Genomic DNA, 17,703 nt, shown 5'->3' with positions numbered 1-17,703 from the left:
GTTTCTGCCACCATTTCTGCCGGCAACTGTAGACGGTGACGCCGCTCCTAACTGGGACAGCAGTAGCGGCACCATCGGTAATTCAGCAGCGTTACCCATCCCCGGCAGGTCCCGCACATACCTGTTACATTACGCATGGCCAGCAGCCACCAGTAATCCAAAAAAGCGCAGCATTACTCGTTACACGAGCAGCCAGCCGCGCACGGCATTGTAAAAACAATACCGACGGCGTCTTCAATTAACCGCCGCAATAAGGCACCACCATTCGGGAGCCCCCTCATCCCAGTATCGATCAGGCAGGTAGCGGCAGAACCCCCCCCCCCCGCCCCCGCCCGACGACCCGCGGCACCATCACGTGTCGTAACGGGTCCCCCCGATGGCGTCACTAGGCGCCGCCCACCGCCGCGACGAGCCGACCATCGACCGGGCCGTGGACCACGGTCACAGCACACACAGGACGGGAACGGACGGAAAGGTACACCACTGGCGCCTGACGGGCAGGACGGCCATGGCAAAGGTGTGGTCCTGTGGCCAGGACTGGCTGACGTCGTGCGTACACACTACACAGTCACGATGGCAAAAGGTGTAGCTGTGGTCAGGAATGACCTGGCACCGTGTGTAGACAGTCGGCATAGCAAAAGGTGTGTGTCGGTGTGACGACGCACACAGTCTACGTCACCTGGAAGAGGCGATCCAGGTGACGTAGAAGGGACAATGAGGGAAATGATGCGTGTTCTTGGAGTAAGAAGGTTCGGAGGAGAGCGTGGTGCTCGGAAAGGTGCACTGCGCCAGGAATCAGGCCTGGATGCTTGCTGTATGAAATGCCCCGGGTACCCCAAAGCCGTCCCAGCAGCTCGCGCTACCCATCCATCAGCGTGTACTACCCCTCCCACCATCCCATGCTCCAGCCGTCCCACCATTTCAGCACCGGTCCCACCTGTCCCAGCAGGATGTCCCACCTGTGCTACCATCTCAGCAGGCTGTCCCACCTGCCTGTCCCACCAATCCCCAGCAGTATGACTGTCCCACCAGCCCCGCAGCGTGACTGACCTGCCAGTCCCCCGCAGTGTGACTGACCTGCCAGCCCCGCAGTGTGACTGACCAGCTGCCGGCCCCGCAGTGTGACTGACCTGACTGATCTGCTGCAGGTGCTGCTGGTCGGCCAGCATCTGTTCGTGTCTGGCGCGCGCGAACAGCTCCTGCTGCTGGCGGAGCAGCTCCTCCTCGGGTATACCGAGGTTCTCCAGGCGCGTGCTCTGACGGCGCCGCTTGGCGGTGATGTCCTTACACTGGCGCGCCACCTCCTCCACCGCCTGGCGGTAGTCGGAGAAGCCGAGCTTGTCCAGTCCTGGCGACAGGGGGCACTGGCGGCGTCAGACTCGGCCGACCGGCGACACTGCCAGCCGTCCAGAGCGGTGACAACCAAACAAAGCTATCTACCATACCCAGGGATAGTCAGGGCATCCAAGGATTACAACTTGCCATCACCAGCCTGGATTATGGATAATATAAAATGTCCCACGGAGCCGGTACAATGTTTCGTATTCCGTTCGTAGGAACATAGATGTGAAAAAAAAAACACAAGACTACGAAGCATCTAGCCACCGTTTCGTCGTTTCCATCCTCAGGATACTGAAAACCTTCTCCTCCACGCCGTAACCCCCCACTCCGGGCTGGACAGGCACCTTTATCCCATGCGGGCTGCTCTCTTGGAGCGGCAACGGTGCTTCCGAGGGAGCACACCCGTAGCCGGGTGCAGTGAGTACCTTGGGGCTAGTCGGCCTGTCCTTTTGGGACGGGCTCAGCCCCGGTGACTCACTGGGATGCCTGCCCAGGCCAATGTCTCCCACCTAATTTCTGTCATCCTCCCGGCTCTGAAATGGTCTAATTGGACCGAAAGGGCCTAACCCAACAAAACAAAAAAGTATCTACATGTCAGACATGAGGGTACTTAAACGCTAAGATGTACTGCTTAATGAAAACAGCTGCCCCATGGGTCATACACTAGGTACTCTAGTGAGGATTGTAACCACTTGCCGATACGTGATATATTGAGACTGGGTTAATTTGAGAGGTTGATCCCCCGTAACTTATGAGTAGGTGAATACAAGGACTGTCTCTAAACATACCAACCAACTCAGATCGAAGTTCCATCGAGACATGAGCGGCTACGGCGACGATTATATAAACCTTTTCAGGGATAACTTTGTCTGCCAATGTGATAAAAGATCGCTCAAATGTATCAATCCAAAACAGTCCTTCCGCTGAAACCAAACATCGTCAGCCTTTCTGACAGTCAATTCTTAAGTTACCAAGTCCATCTGCCGCAACACTCTCAGCACCTTTCCAAGCTACCCACCAATTCCTCTGATCCCTCAAACCAATCCCCAGTATATGCCCTTTCCTCAACACCTCATACCCCCTGTTCCGGGCTGCACGGTTAGCATGATCCGATATGAGCAACCCCCAGGAGCTGACTCACACGCGGTGAGGTGAACGTTAGCGGGACAGGGTGGCCAGTCCAGTGTCCACGGGATGGACTTAGAGCCCTCACTCCCTGGCGACACACCAGGGTGGCCGCCCAGGCCAATGTCCCCCAAGCCAAACTCCCCCCCCTACATACACACAAAACCAACAATTAAACCGATCTGTCCAACCCTAACTTCAGCCCAATGAAGTGTTTTACCGACCCTGACCACAGCCGACAGCACTGACCGGTGAGCACGAGCGGGAGAGAGCACCCCAGCTCGGAGGGCACTGACCGGTGAGCACGAGCGGGAGAGAGCACCCCAGCTCGGAGGGCAGCACTGACCGGTGAGCACGTGGTCCGGGTTGATGGTGCGCCGGTTCTGCTCGTTGCAGACGGCGTTGGCCTCGGAGGAGACCAGCAGGATGAACTCCTTGCAGCAGTTGAGGATCAGCTCGCGCGACTCGTTGGCCACGCGGATGCGCGGCAGCACCTCCTTGATCATCTTGTTCATGGAGGCGCGCGGGATGGACAGCTCGTCCTCGGACGGATCGTTGGTGGCCATCTTGCACAGGGTACTGCAGGAGAAAGGATGGCATCAAACATGTTTTGATCTCAGAGGAGTGCTGTCATGCTCCATTGCAGAGCGACCAGCCTTGTCTGATTGGCAAAAATGATCAAATGAGATGAGATGAGCTGCTTGTAGAATAGGAAATTAAATGCATTACTTATCCACCCTTTGTCCCTTTGTATTAGATCACACCATGCAACACGTAAATAATACTAATTCTTCGAGAATCAGTGATACTATCACTGTCTCACTCTCAACAGAACCACTGATATGAGCATGGTAAGAACAAAATCTTCCAGGAAATGCCCTAACTACATAATAATCATGTGTATAAGCAACAGATATTTCTGCCATTAAATATCTCAACATGTTAAGACTACCTTACTGCTCAATATGCCACCAAATTGTCACTGTCTGCAGAGAATGACTACAATAGGCACAGAGTAGCATTGGCTAATGCAGTGTCCGGCAGCACTACCCATGACACTGGCAGCATGGGTTAACAAGGTGATTGTGGTCCTTGTTATACCTACCCATATAAATATCAACATCTACAAATGGAGCTGCCAAACGGCACACACCTAAGTGCTACTTATTACTATCACATTATTATTATCACATACATGACTATGATTGTTTAAGACATTTAGGGTGGAGAAACTTCAAGTGACAATATTTTATTCCTTTAAGTTTTGATGCATGTAATCAAGGCACCTTTTCTCACTTACTTTCTTTGTGGTGTAGGTCTGTGTGCAAATCAAATCTAAAAAGTTTTGGTAGCTTTTGTGTGTAAATCAGACTAACTAATCAAACTAACCAAACTCCAGCCAACTCAGTGTCCCAAATTTGCCAGTTTGGGTGGTAACTGGGAAGGGACATCCAAATCAAAATCAGTAGGCGGAACTATGGTCATGAGTACCCAAATATAGGAACGTTCCCATTTTTGGGAACGGAGTTCCCAAATATGGGAACGGGCGTTCCCATTTATGAGAACGGAAGGCAATTTTTCGGCCGTTCTCCCACTAAAACTCAAAAGTGCATCACGTCTCAAAAAAGTGCACGCTGATTTAAGTATCTACTAAATTTCCATAAAGTTATCTTTAATCTGACCGTGGAACAAGGAAATTGACCGTGGAATGATATTTTTAATGATTTTTTGAAAATGACAGAATGGTGGAAATATGGGTTATACGACATTTAACATGCAATTTTAAGGAAAATGAAGCATTTTTTAGTTTGAGGTAAAGTATAATAATTTTCGCCTGGTTATGAACTTTCATACTATCGACACCAGATGCTGACAAATGCAAGCGAAGACGCGGACGGTCCCGAGGTAATATTGTTGACTTTTGTGTCGGGGCGGACGACCGCGTGGAACGTGAGTGAATTTACCGAGCTACTGTTGTAAACTCAGTTTAAGCGGTTGAAAATTATCCAGCTATATTTTATCATCCCGGAAAGACATATTTTATTTGGATGCTAGCTGTTTAGAGTTGTTTTATAAGGAGCGTCATGAGCGTGGTTTTTGTCTTCCGTGTTTCTAAGCGTGATCGTTTTGGGGGAATTTCTCTTATATAGCTCGCTCTGTGTGGCTTATTTATAATTTTTATGCTGATTTCGATAATTCCTCGTGCCCATCCTACCAGGCCTTTTGCCACTTACACTCATCAAGAAAGGAAAAAACTAGATTTTCATTAGGACTAGGTGTTTTGAGGGTGTAACATATTCAGCGTTCCCATTTTTGGATACTTCCTTGTACTCGTCAACTATCGGTGATAAACAGACAGGTGCTTGACATGTCTCCACCCTCAGCGCGGACGGTGGATAGGTATGGAAGACCTTGTCGAACATCGCTGAGCGTTGTGAATTACGTAATCCTGCAGAGGGGGGCGTGCCCGCTGCGAGATCGACGGGAATAAAAGCGCAGAAGACCGGGCGAAACATGCGACGGTTTTGCCGGAAAGGTCATCTGATGATTGTTGCGTTAACAATAATTTGCGGCGTTGGACGTGATGCATGTTAATGAAAAGAGCCCCTGAAAGGCGTCGGTGAAATCGTTCCCAATTTTGGGTACGCCGTTCCCATAATAAGGAACGCTTGCAGCGCCAGTGTACGAGAGCGTTCCCAAATTTGGGCTCGCGGCCCGGATGATGGACTGCTTTAGATATAGGGGAACGATTTGAAACTACGATGGGCCTTACAATATCAAACTCTTTCCCAACAATATTGAGACAAATATCAGGCGGTTCACGATCGTTTTATATTTTTTGGACGTCATTTAACGGTTCTTTTTCTTGTTTTAAATAATGCCTACATGGCGTTCCCATATTTGGGTTTGTCGTTCCCAAACATGGGAACGAAAATGCGTTCCCGAAAATGGGTACGCTTGACCATAGTTCCGCCTACTGAAATGATTTTCCCACTCCCACACCCAATTTTCTAGAACAATTTTTCACTCCCTATTCTACCAATAAAGAGCATCTGCATGAAACTTTTACCTACCTCCATATTCGATTCAATAATCGCATAGGTAAAGCAGCTCCCACATCCTACAAAATTCACAAATAAAATTGTTGATCTCTGTTTTCGCTCTTTTTGTGCCTTTCTGACTGGCAATTTTACACTCTCAGCCCTTTTTGTAGTGACAAATATTCCCCTCTGACACCCAAACCAAAATATAATTTTGGGACACTGAAAATAACTAACCAAACTCCAAAGAGGCTGAAGCCAGTCACAGACTCATACCAGTCTTCAGCATTAACCAGCCAACAAGAAGCCAAAGCAAAGTCCCCAAGCCAAAGCCACACCAGCAAAGGTACCTAGTGAAGCTGCATCAGCCCACACCAACTGGGGTGGAAATCCACACCAAGCCACAGTAACTAAGACCACAAGTTTGAAGGAGAAAATTTAGCCCAGCCTAAAAAATCAAAGAATTATGAAATGGCCAGTCCCAGTATGTCTCCTGTTCAGTAACTAAGGGCTAAAATTTTTACCATAAAATTTTGAAACCCAGCCTTTTGGCTAGATAAAGAAATGCACACTGCTACCAGCACTGCACACTGCTACCAGTGCTACCAGCAATGGATTTCCTGGTACTGCATAGCCTAGAGAATAAATGCCAGCATGGGGTTATCCAGAGCTCTGTTCGCCCCCCCCCCCCCCCCCCTATTTATCAGCAGGCTGCAAGCATGCTGCTACTTCTTGACTCCTCATTGCCTATTGGTCGAATTCAAGTGGTTTATTCGTTAGACCAATGAGAGGCAAAGAAGCGCCAGCAATAAATACCTTATATCAGTTGGGGAAACTACGAGGTGATTGTCAAAAAATGGATTGGTCAATAAATTGACTTTTGATGACCATATATGGGCATAAATGCAGCCCCCGCTACTAAGGGTGAAAAACGGTATAACGAGCCGGTACTTGTGGTATCACGTCCACTTATTGGAGAGAAAAGGCTTCCATTTTTCACTAGGAATTAGTGTGATTTGATTAAATTCGGCGAATTGACTCGAAAATGGCGATAGGAAAACGGCTTTTCTGCAGGTTCTGGGCGTCACAATCAGCTGGCCATTCAATAAATGGATTGGATTTATGAAAGAAAATTGTTTAAAGATTTAATTTAATTAGAATAAACAAAAATATTTAATTCTAAAATAATAACTTAACTACAATTAGAAAAACCATAAACAAAATAATAAAAATAATGACATTTTTAAACCACGGTACTGCTTACATTTTTTGGCGCGTCTGTTTCAATCCGCCATATTTGCCAATCACGGTTTGACCTTGCGTTGTAACTCTGCGATTTAGAGCCGCCAGTTAATTATGCACCGGGTGAGTGTAGGTCTTGTGTGGTTAAAAAACATTCTTATGCCTTATTTTTTCATTTGAATGCTAAAATTCATTGAAAAGATGAAGTTGTCTGATTTTATGACCATATATGGTCATCGCCCCGCCCACTCCAGCCGCTGATTGGCTAATCCATTTTTTGTTTGGCTCCTCGTAGTTTCCCCAACTGATATGGGGAAAACTGACAGCACGCTGATATAAAAACAGTGACTGAACATAGCTCAGGTTTAGGCTCTCGCTCATCTAGCCCCAATGGATGAGAGGCTCATTGCCTTTCCATGGTGCAAGTTGCAACTGAGTTGGAAGTTCCCAAGATGTACAATGCAGCTTTCAACCATTCAAACCAGCCTAGTCCACAGAATTATTAAATGTATGCATATAGGTGAAAGACATTGTCCTAATGTAAAGAGCACAAACACTATACATCATGCCATTGAATATTATCATGTCCGTGTAACTTGTAAGCACATCAGTAACTTAACTTGTAACTTGTCGCTAGCTCAATTTGATTGGGAGTTATTGGCAAAACGACTCTCGTGTCGTGACCCTAGTGACGTAATAAATTACGTCATGTAAGGTAACTGGTAACTGGTAAGCAATGCAAAAACGAAGCATTGGGCCACGGGCCTTGCAAGGAGTGAATGAAATCCTGATTACGTGTGTTTGATATAGTTTGAGATCATTCCCGGGCCCCGGCGCCAAAATAGCAGATAATACCTGATACCTGATACCTGATATTTGGGGATCATTGAAGGCACTAGGATTGCCCGGTGGATCCGTCGTAGAGAGCTCGGGTAGCGTCAACAGTCTTCACTATTGTGGAACGACGAAGGCATAGTTCGTCCAGTGCTTATCCAGCCGGTTCTTGAAAACATTGGTCGATGGCGAGCAGACGATTTCCTCTGGTAGAGCGTTCCAGTCCGACACAACCCGGGTGGCGAAGTGGTTGCGCCGGACGCGGCTGACCGCTGGCTTCTTGGCGACCTTCAGTCGGTGGCCGCGGGTGCGTGTACTCGGGGCGGGCGAGAAGAAGTCGTCCTTGTCCAGGCCGGAGCGTCCATGCATGATGTTGAACATTGTTATCATGTCTCCGCGTCGACGGCGGTACTGGAGGGAGGGAAGTTTCAGACTCTTCAGCCGTTCCTCGTAAGGCAGATGCCGAAGTCCAGGGACAAGGCGCGTAGCCCGTCGCTGAACCCGCTCCACCAGCCTCACGTCGGCCGCGTTGAACGGGCCCCAGACTTGGTTGCAGTACTCTAGGTGCGGGCGAACCATTGTCTTGTACAGCAGAGGAAGTGTCTTGGAGTCGATGTGGACGAAGCTATGCTTGATCAGGCCGAGGATTCTGTTGGCCTTACCAATGGCGGTCGCCGCCTGCTCCCTGAATTTAAGCAGTCTGTCCATCTGGACTCCCAAGTCTCTTTCCGTGTCGACAGTCTTCAATGCAGCGCCTTCGATCGTGTACTCCGTTCGCACGTTTTGGCTGCCCAGGTGAAGCACTGTGCACTTGGATGGGTTGAACGGCAGCTTCCACTTCCGAGACCAGGCCGCCAGGGCGTTCAAATCCTGCTGGAGCCTTTTGCGACCGATCTCGGTGCCCGCTCCGACGTACACCTTCGTATCATCAGCGAAGAGCTTGCATGCGCTCTCAACGCAGCCAGGTAGGTCGTTGACAAAAGCGATGAAGAGCACCGGTCCCAGAACTGTGCCCTGCGGGATACCGCTGCCGACTGCGGTCCAGTCCGAGAAGCTGCCGTTGACAGTGACCCTTTGCTTCCTCTCTGTCAGGAATGAGCTAAGCCACTCGAGGAGGGGTCCTCTAATGCCCATGTCGTGGAGCTTCTGCAGAAGACGCAGGTGAGGCACCGAATCGAAGGCGCGTCGGAAGTCCAAGTAGGCGACGTCAACCGGCTCGCCCTCCTCCATCAGCCAAGTCCACTCTTCGAGTGTGCTGAGAAGCTGCGTTGCGCAGGAGCGTCCCGGGCGGAAGCCATGCTGGCAGTCACTTAGCTGGCCTGTCTCTGTCATATGCTCGAACAGGGCGTCACGCACGAGCGACTCCAACACTTTTGCCGTCACGGACGTCAGGCTGACAGGACGGTAATTGGAAGGATCGCTACGAGGTCCCTTTTTATAAATGGGGACAACTTGGCCTAGCTTCCAATCTCTCGGGACTCTTCCGTCTGCCAAGGAGTGGTTGAAGAGGTCTGCCAAGGGACCACACAGGGGGGAAGCCAGCTCGCGCAATACCTTAGGATGGACCGCGTCAGGACCTGGTGATGCTGTCGGACGTAGATTGCGGAGTTTGCCCTCCACTTGTTCCGGCGTCACCCGCAGCCCCTCCAGCGTTGGCCCTCCATATTGGGGATTCATGGCTGGAACGTCAGCCGGGTCTTCATCCCAGCAGTACACACTGCTGTAGGCTTCGGCCAGAGCCCTGGCTTTAGCTGCGTCCGTGCACGCCATATCCCCATTCCCAGTGACGAGGTCGTCCACTCTTGTTCTGGTGGTCAGGCGGGAGTGCACATAACGCCAAAATGCCTTTGGGTTTTCCGGCAGGTTCTCCACCAGTTGTCGCTCAAAGTTCCTGCGAAGTCGTCTAACCAGTCCCTTCAACTGGTTCCTGGTTCGAGAGAATCGGCAGTAGTCCAGGGTATCTTGGGTAAGTAGGTATCTCTTCCACATTCTCTTCTTACGGTTCTGCAGCGTCAGGGCCTCGCGCGTCATGTACAGGTTTCGCTTCCTGCCACCTGGGTGTTGCCTAGGGATGCCGCGCTCGCAGATGCCGTCCAGGACTTCTTGAAACGCTCGGTAGTGTTGGTCAACAGTGCAGCCGTCAGAGACAGGCCAGGTCGCCTCTCGTGCCATTCGGACCATCGCCCCATAGTCGCCGCGGTGGAGTGCCGGTTTCGGTGTTACCACTTGCTCGTCTTCAGCGTAGCACCGCAGGGTGAACGTCAGGACAACGTGGTCGCTACTGCCGAGTGGCGGATGGCTGCGGAGGTCGTGGACCATGCCTTCCTCGTTGGTCAGCACGAGGTCCAGGACGTGCGGCGTCTGTCCGGGGCGGTATCTCGTTGGGGACAGCACGTGTTGAGTGAGGAAGTGGTCCCTAAAAAGTTCAAGGAGCTCATGCGACCAATGTCCAGTTGGTGCCCTTGATACCTCAGCTGTCCAGTCGATTTCGGGAGCGTTGAAGTCACCGGTAATCAGTAGGTGTGAAGGTCCTGAGGCGGCGACGAGATCCAGCAGATGGCTCAGCTGGCTGGTTGATTCCAGTGAGCTAGATGGGCTCCTATATATGCACCCAATCAACAGAATGTCGCTGCCTGCCAGACGGATATTTAACCATAGTTGTTCGCGGAAAGGACTGGCAAGAAACCTAACTTCGGAACAGGGCAAGGAGTCGTGAACATAAATGCAGATTCCACGGGGCCTTACAGTACCTGAACTTACAACATCAGGAATGAAGCTTAAATAAGCTTTGTAACCAGGAATGGCAAGGCGCGCAGCAGACACGGCGGAGACCTGGACTTTGGGCAAAACCTCAGTGATGAGCATGATGTCGGGCTCCGTCCCAGCTATCCGCGCATAAAGATCATCACGCTTGTTTAACCCTATTCCTGGCGGGCTCCGCCGGGACAAGAAACTGGCGGGGGGGGCCGATTCGGCCCCCCCCCCTGAGATCTCGAGAACGAAGCGAGATAGCGACAAGCGGTAAACGGCATCGGATACGCACGGCCAAGATCTACAATTTTTACTAAGGTCATTTTCAGGTCAGGTCAAAGATGACGTCACAGGGGTCGAAAAAGTCAAAATGGCGGCACTAGATATGGAGAGAGTTTTTCTCGAATAACTTTCGAATTAGTCAAGATAGGAACAAACTAAGGGCATCATCGTGATCCTCTCGTCAATCCGCATCGAATGATATATATGTTGACCTCGAAAGGTCAAGGTCAAAGGTTGACCTCAGGTCACGTGACCTCGAGGTCATCATGTATATCATTCGATGCGTCTTGACGAGCTGAACACAATGAGACCATCCACGCGTCTGTATCTTGTTCCTGTACGGAGTTATTGGCCAAAAACCTTTGGTGACCTTTGATGACGTCACATGACCTCACAGCTGCCCAACAGCAAAACAGACCTCAAGGTAGTGAAGGTTGATCGTATATGAAGTCATGTATGGTATATGGGGCCATTCCGACCCGTTTTAGTGGTAAAAACAGGGAGTTGATTTTTCCCCCATTGACTTATAATGGGGAGGTCGCGAAATTGACCTGACCTTAGGTCACCGATATCAAAATTCCGAGATATACAAATTGCACATACTGGTACCCTAACTAAACCCTGAAGAGAAGAAATTGATCGGTCAAAAACTCTAGCTCTGGCGTGATTGCAAACTTTTCTGAGGTAGCGTCACCAAACCGCCTCTGGTGACCTGACCTGAGGTCAAATCAACTCAAAATTTTCAGACATGTTGCGTAGAAGCCTTTTAGGAAAAGTCAGAAAATTTGAGCTTCCTAGCTCAACGCGTTTGGGAGATATAAACAAAAAACCTCAGGGGGGGGCTCCTGAGGCCCCCCCCCCCCCGCCAGGAATAGGGTTAAGTACTGGTCGGCGTTAGTATACAGGATCGACAGTGCTCGTTTCCCACGTGATTGTCATATCCGTTGCGTTTGCCGATCGCCGTCGGTGGCAGCGGTTTCGCCGTCGGCTAGCACAAGCCGGCCACCAACACCGCCGTCCGCCGGCACACGCCGGTTTCCAGCGCCGCTGTCCGCCGGCACACGCCGGCCGCCAGCATCGCCGTCCGCCAGAGCACGCCAGTCCCCAGCATCGCTGTCCGACGGCACGCGCCGGCCACCAGCACCGTCGTCCGCCGGCACACGCCGGTTTCCGGCACCGCCGCCCGCCGGCACGCGCCGGTTTCCAGCTCCGTCGTCCGCCGGCGCACGCCGGCTTCCGGCCCCGCCGTCCGCCGGCACACGCCGGTTTTCAGCACCGCTGTCCGCCAGCACACGCCGGTTTTCGGCGCCGCCGTCCGCCAGCTCGCGCCGGTTTCCAATGTCCGCCGGCAGAGGAGACCCGGGGCCCACCAGACCCCGGCTAGGGGCGGCACCAGCACGGTGGCCGGCGAGTGGGATGATCTTTATTGAATAATTGATAAAATAATTGAAAATTAATACAGCTGTTCACATTTCTATTGATTTTCCACAAATTTATATGGAATACTGAAATACTACAAAGCTTACTTAAACCAGATTTTCAATGCAAATGTTACTTTCATTCTGGTCCAATAAATGATACCTAAAATAAATGCAAAATACAATACAAATAGATTAAGTATATGCTGAATCTGAATAAGAACTTGTCCTACAATGGCAAAGCAATTCACCTCTTTTCAAAATTTTGGACACTATAAACAGTATTCACTCCTTTTCTTCACAAAATCTGACCTGTTTCAATACAAATCTATGGGCCTGTTCCAGCGCCTCCAGTAGAAATTCTTGACTGGAGGCTCTACCAGAGGTTTCACTGGAGGCGCTGGAACGCAATCTGGAGATTTCTGGAGATTGGCGTCACAGATACCAAAAGAATAAGGATTGTTCTCTCTTGAAACACAAAATTTGTTTTCAATTTTAGTAAGAAAGATAAACAAAATTATAGCAATGTGATTTTCTTTACATTCAAGTTGTAAAATTATCAGTCCAAAGTCCTTTGCTTACATTCGTGATTGTCACATGTGCGCCATAATTGTAGACCAGAGCCTCCAGAGAAATTTGGACCTCCCAACTCTCTGGAGGCTACTGGAGGTTTCTGGAGCTTTGGCGAGAGCTTTCTGGAGCTTTCTGGAGGCGCTGGAACGCTCTCTGGAGGATTCTAGAGCTTTCTGGAGCTTTCTGGAGGTTTCTGGAGGCGCTGGAACAGGCCCAATATCAATAAATGTTTATTATTACCGTAATCATTGATCAATCCAGAATGCAGACGATTGCGGCGAGCTGCGGTGTATATGTCGCTCTCTCCTCATAAAACGCAGCTACTAAATAAAGCATTGTTGGTATGAATGATGTAGATTTGTATAATGTATAGCACACATGCAAACACCTTTTTCTTTCAGGGCCTCGTCTAACATGTTAACTGGGGGGGGGGGCAATTGCCTCCCCAGTCGAGCGGATTGCCCCCCCAGTGGCCAACATTTGCCCCCCCCAGTCAAAACGTGAACTTCTCATAAAATTTCCTTTCCTGCAATACGTTTTTGTTCGGAGTCTTACATGGATTTAACGAGAAACATTATTTGTTCAAAAACTGTTCATACCTACTCCATGGCTACGGGAAAAGCCAGAGTTTTATGATCTATAGAGCTGAGTACCTACTGTGATTCTGTGATTTTGCTACTGTGATTCAAGTAGCAAATTGCCAATTGGCAGCTGACCAGTGACCCAACTCGTGTTTGCGCCCCCCCCCCCCCACTCAATCAAACGCCCAACATGGATAAGTATGCTTATCACTGTCTGGTGGGGCAATGTGAGGGGGTAACACATTAATCTTAACTCTCGCCCGTATTGGTGTTTTTCCAGCCGCGAACGTATAGGGAGGGAGGGGGGGGGGCGTTGGACCTTGCCCCTTGCCGTTTGGCCCCTGATCGAGCTAGAGCTTCGCGGAGAAAACCACCGGGCTGCCCGTCACGAGAGGAAGCCGATGAGCCTCATTTTAAGGTCATAAGTCATCGGTTGACCTTCCAGGTCAGGTCAATGACCCAAAAGTCGGGAAACTCGCGGGACTTAGTACAACGTCGTAAAGGGTGGCTGTTATTTTTTGTCGGGGTGCTGATCACGAATATCATGTTAGTTATGATCATAGATAATGTCTTCATGCATTTAGGCCAGGTCGGGTCAGGTCAGGTCAGGTCAGGTCAACCAGTACCTAAGGGTTTTTTTGCCGGGTATTCGTAGTAGGTGGTAACCGCCTCTGGCTCCGACAGCTTCAAAACATGTTACGAAGGCACCAAAACTACTTCGTAAATGTTCAAATGGTTGCTAAATTCGAATTCAGCTTCAAAAACTGGCCTAGAATCATGTAAAACTCGAAAAAGTGAACCGAAGTCATCAAAGGTCAATGACCTGACCAGACCTCCCGGTGACCTTGACGCCCACCCTAATGCATGGGAGCAATATCATATTCCATGTTTGAACGCTTGAAACCACGAAAAGACTGTAAACGCGCGGCTAATGCGAGCCGACATACGCCAAATCGCGATTCCGGTCAAATATGGTCTCGAAAAGTAGGTCACAGATCAAAGGTCATTACGGTCAGGGTCATGACATTTTCAGAGTAGGTGTAAAATCGACTAACGCGAGGGAGGGTACTGAAAGTTTCGTCGCGGTCAGCCGCTTTTACGTGAACTATTCTTGAAAAACCGAGGGGGTCCGTTCGACCCTCCCCCCTATACGAGCATGGCTCGGATTGCCTTTTTTGTTTTTTGTTTTAAAAAATCATGGTCTCAGGTGTGACGAAAAATAAGTGGCCTAAATCCGTTGAGAAAACAGGATTTGGGGGTACCCTAGGTTTGGGTCCTTCAGTCTCTGCCCCCCCCCCCCAGTGAAAATTCCTTAGACGAGGCCCTGTTTTCTTTTATCTTAAATTTATAATTGTAGCATGCTGATTTTGGTCCATTTTTTTATATACTTTTGAACAATGCCTTGAATTAAACTACTGTGATTCTGGGAACACCTGTGCATGAAGATAGTTGCTGTAAAAGATATTATGGTGCATATTTGGTCAAATTCGGTGCATTCGCCAGATAGCCCGTCGTGAAATGGCTATTGCATATCATTCGATTCGGCATGTATTCCTGAGTCCATTACTGGCGATCCCGACTCGCTAGCTCAATTTGATCGGGAGTTATGAGTTATTGGCAAAACAACTCTCATGACCCTAGTGACGTCATAAATTACGTCACGTAAAGTAAGCAATGCAAAAACGAAGCATCGAGCCACGGGCCTTGCAAGGAGTGAATGAAATCCCGATTCTGTGTGTTTGATATAGTTTGAGATCATTCTCGGCACCAAAATAGCAGTTTTCATCTTTCCCATTGCCTTATAAGGCTATAGGTAGGTAGGTAGGTAATGGTGAGTCTGGTCAAGTGGTCGACCTGACCTCATGTAACCTTAAGAAAAAAATCCGAGATTTACAAGTTGTGAGACCTCTGGAGGATACTACGCCCTCTACTCCCTGTAAAAGTTCCTCTGGCACTGAGGGTGTTGCAAAGTTGCGACATCTGAGGACCGTGCAGAGGATCACTTGTGACGTCACATAGGTCAGTGACCTGACTTGACCCGAAAATGTGGTTGGTACCACAAGATGCGGCTTGAATCAAAGGCTAGTTATGCCAAGTTTCAGCTCTCCATCTCCAGCGTATTCGGAGCTATCGCAAAAAAACCCTATGGGGAGACACTCCCTTCGGCCGGCGAGGGTTAACTCCGACTCCGGAGTCGGAGTCGGTAACACTTAAGCGACTCCAACTCCGATTCCGACTCCGGGAAAACTGCCGACTCCGACCGACTCCGACTCCGACTCCAACTCCGTAGCCCAGGTCAGGGTCAGGGGTCTCAAATCTCAATACATTGCCAGGAACGCTCTGTAGGTATATCTGGGCGCCACCAATGATGTGTGTGTGTGTGTGTGTTTTTTTTTTACAGCTCCAGGGCGCGACGACAGAGCGCCTATGCGGACTGCGGTGGTGCCGGTGCCGATGTGGCGGTGCCAGCCGCAGAAAACTGGATCAGTAGCTGACCTGGGGCGCGGCGGGCCGACCTATCTAAATGAACATCGCGCCGGCCGAGCCACCACCCGACAGTGAGGAATCGCTGGTGACCTCACTAATTACCCGTCGGCAGGCGCACGAGCCAAGTGGCTGATTACCCGAACTGCGTCCTCCCCCTAACACATACTCAGGGCGATGGAGAACCGCGCGACCACCGCACCCGCGCAGCTATGTGGGTCATCTTCCGTTCTAACTTCTATAGGGAGAACCTCCCTACTAGTTAGAGATGGTCGGTCAGCCCGGTCTTGTGAAAGCAACGGACCTAATAAGAATGTCTAGTTAGCGAAAACCTGGCATTGTTAGTTTGGTTATTGATCAAGTGCTGTTTTATAATGCGTACCTAGTCATCCAATCCAATTCAGGCTAGCTAACCAGTAACCACTTCGCATTTTCATAGGCGGCGGAACGGGAAGGGCACCGGGGCACCGCATGCCCCCCTTTGCTTTTTGCATTTTAACATTAGCCCTATGGGCGTTGCATGGAAAGAATGGGACCGAAAGTCGGCAGTGCCCCCCCCCCTCCCCTTAATTGAAGGTGTTCCGCCGCTACTGCGCACTTGTGAGCTTACTACTGAGTGCTCAGTGGCCAGTGCTGGCCTACACCTACGTATACTGCTGTATCAATTTAGTTCATATATTTTTGTTGCGCGTAGCCCGAAAATTTACGAAGAAAATTCGATCGAAATTGACGAAAATGTATGTCTTTCGAGCATACCTATAAAGAAAACTCATCAACTTTCACGGTAAAAATTGTTTTCAGGAGCAGAGGAGTGCATAAGAAATCGAAATCCAAGGAGTTTTGGGAAATTCGAGAAACTGTTTGGGTTTTCGGACCCCGCTTGCAGCGTAGGTAAGTCTTGGGTAGGTAAGCCGCCTTTCTGGATCCGCCAGTGACCCCCTAATAATGCACCTTAGACAGGATCCGAAAATTTACCTTCTTTGAATGAAACGGTCTGTAATAACGTCACAAAATGTTTATTGTTCATGGATTGCAGCTTTTTGACGAAATTTAAGAAGAATGCAGAGATAACCTAAATTTATTGCACAAAGAAGACAAACGAAGGCCTGCGTCGACACCCACTGGCTTCTGACTTTCTTCGAATATCTAATCTGCATGGGGGTTGAGCAGCTCTCCCCTCAGGAATCGGCAGGCTTAGCTTCCACACAATTCGTGTGCACTGGCGGATCCAGGGGGGGGGCCACCGGGGCCATGGCCCCCCCCAAAAGCCTGAAAGGGGGGGCCAACATATCTTTTGGCCCCCCCCAAAACGCTTGGAGAAAAATTAATGTGAGAAGGTTGCGTAGTAGATACCTACTAGAATCAGCAGCGTGATTCAATAGCGTAGAGAAAGTCAGGGGCGCGGGAACTACTTTCAGACTGGGGGAGCACACCATAATAGAGATCAACCTAGGGTCCCCCCAAATCTAGTTTTCTCACCGGTTTTAGGCCACTTATTTTTAATCCCTTGGCTTTTTCAACAAAAAAAAGAAACAGTTGCAAAAAAGGACGGTATTCCGTTTGAAAGTTGTGGGGGCACCGCCCCCACTGGCGGATTCAAGGGGGCCACCGGGGCCATGGGCCCAAAAAGCCTGAAAGAGGGGGCCAACATATCTTTTGGCCCCCCAAAACGCTCGAAGAAAAATTAATGTGAGAAGGTTGTGTAGTAGATACTTACTAGAATCAGCAGCGTGATTCAATAGCGTAGAGAAACCCAGGGGCGCGGGAACTACTTTTAGACGGGGGGGGGGGGGGGAGGTCACACCATGATAGAGATCAACCTAGGATCCCCCAAATATAGTTTTCTCGCCGGTTTTAGGCCACTTATTTTTCATCCCTTGGCTTTTTCAACAAAAAAAAGAAAACATTTGCAAAAAGGAGCGGTATTCTGTCTGAAAGTTGTGGGGGCACCGCCCGCACGGCCCCAGAGTTGGGGGGGGGGGGGAAGCTGCCACCACTGCCCCCTCCCCCCGGTTCCCGCGCCTATGGAGA

General features: G+C 49.8%; 1 protein-coding gene and 1 long non-coding RNA gene across 10 annotated transcripts in view; one reads left to right on the top strand and one right to left on the bottom strand.

Moving 5' to 3' along the window:
- The window catches only part of LOC122386088 (protein Dr1-like), a 75,689-nt gene that overhangs the window by 1,716 nt on the left and 56,270 nt on the right, over window positions 1-17,703 (bottom strand). Inside the window, exons 1-4 of one of the 9 annotated variants that reach the window (XM_043374901.1) lie at window positions 12,822-12,837; window positions 12,286-12,362; window positions 2,813-3,045; window positions 1,131-1,348 (exon numbers count right to left, since the gene is read on the bottom strand). In XM_043374901.1, coding sequence (XP_043230836.1) covers window positions 1,131-1,348; window positions 2,813-3,032 — 438 coding nt within the window. In that variant the 5' untranslated portion in view covers window positions 3,033-3,045; window positions 12,286-12,362; window positions 12,822-12,837. The other 8 variants (XM_043374905.1, XM_043374904.1, XM_043374909.1 and 5 more) reach the window with 8 other exon arrangements.
- The window catches only part of LOC122386089, a 15,934-nt gene continuing 2,627 nt past the window's right edge, over window positions 4,397-17,703 (top strand). The window contains exons 1-3 of the long non-coding RNA XR_006257332.1: window positions 4,397-4,416; window positions 15,590-15,746; window positions 16,474-16,563. This is a non-coding gene — a long non-coding RNA (uncharacterized LOC122386089). The remainder of the gene's footprint in view (window positions 4,417-15,589; window positions 15,747-16,473; window positions 16,564-17,703) is intronic.

The sequence above is a fragment of the Amphibalanus amphitrite genome, unplaced genomic scaffold (genome assembly GCF_019059575.1).
Source record: "Amphibalanus amphitrite isolate SeventyFive unplaced genomic scaffold, NRLGWU_Aamphi_draft 000240F_arrow, whole genome shotgun sequence".
Lineage (NCBI taxonomy): Eukaryota > Metazoa > Arthropoda > Thecostraca > Balanomorpha > Balanidae > Amphibalanus > Amphibalanus amphitrite.
Note: the sequence above shows the minus strand (reverse complement) of the source record. Positions and strands in the feature narration are given on the sequence as shown.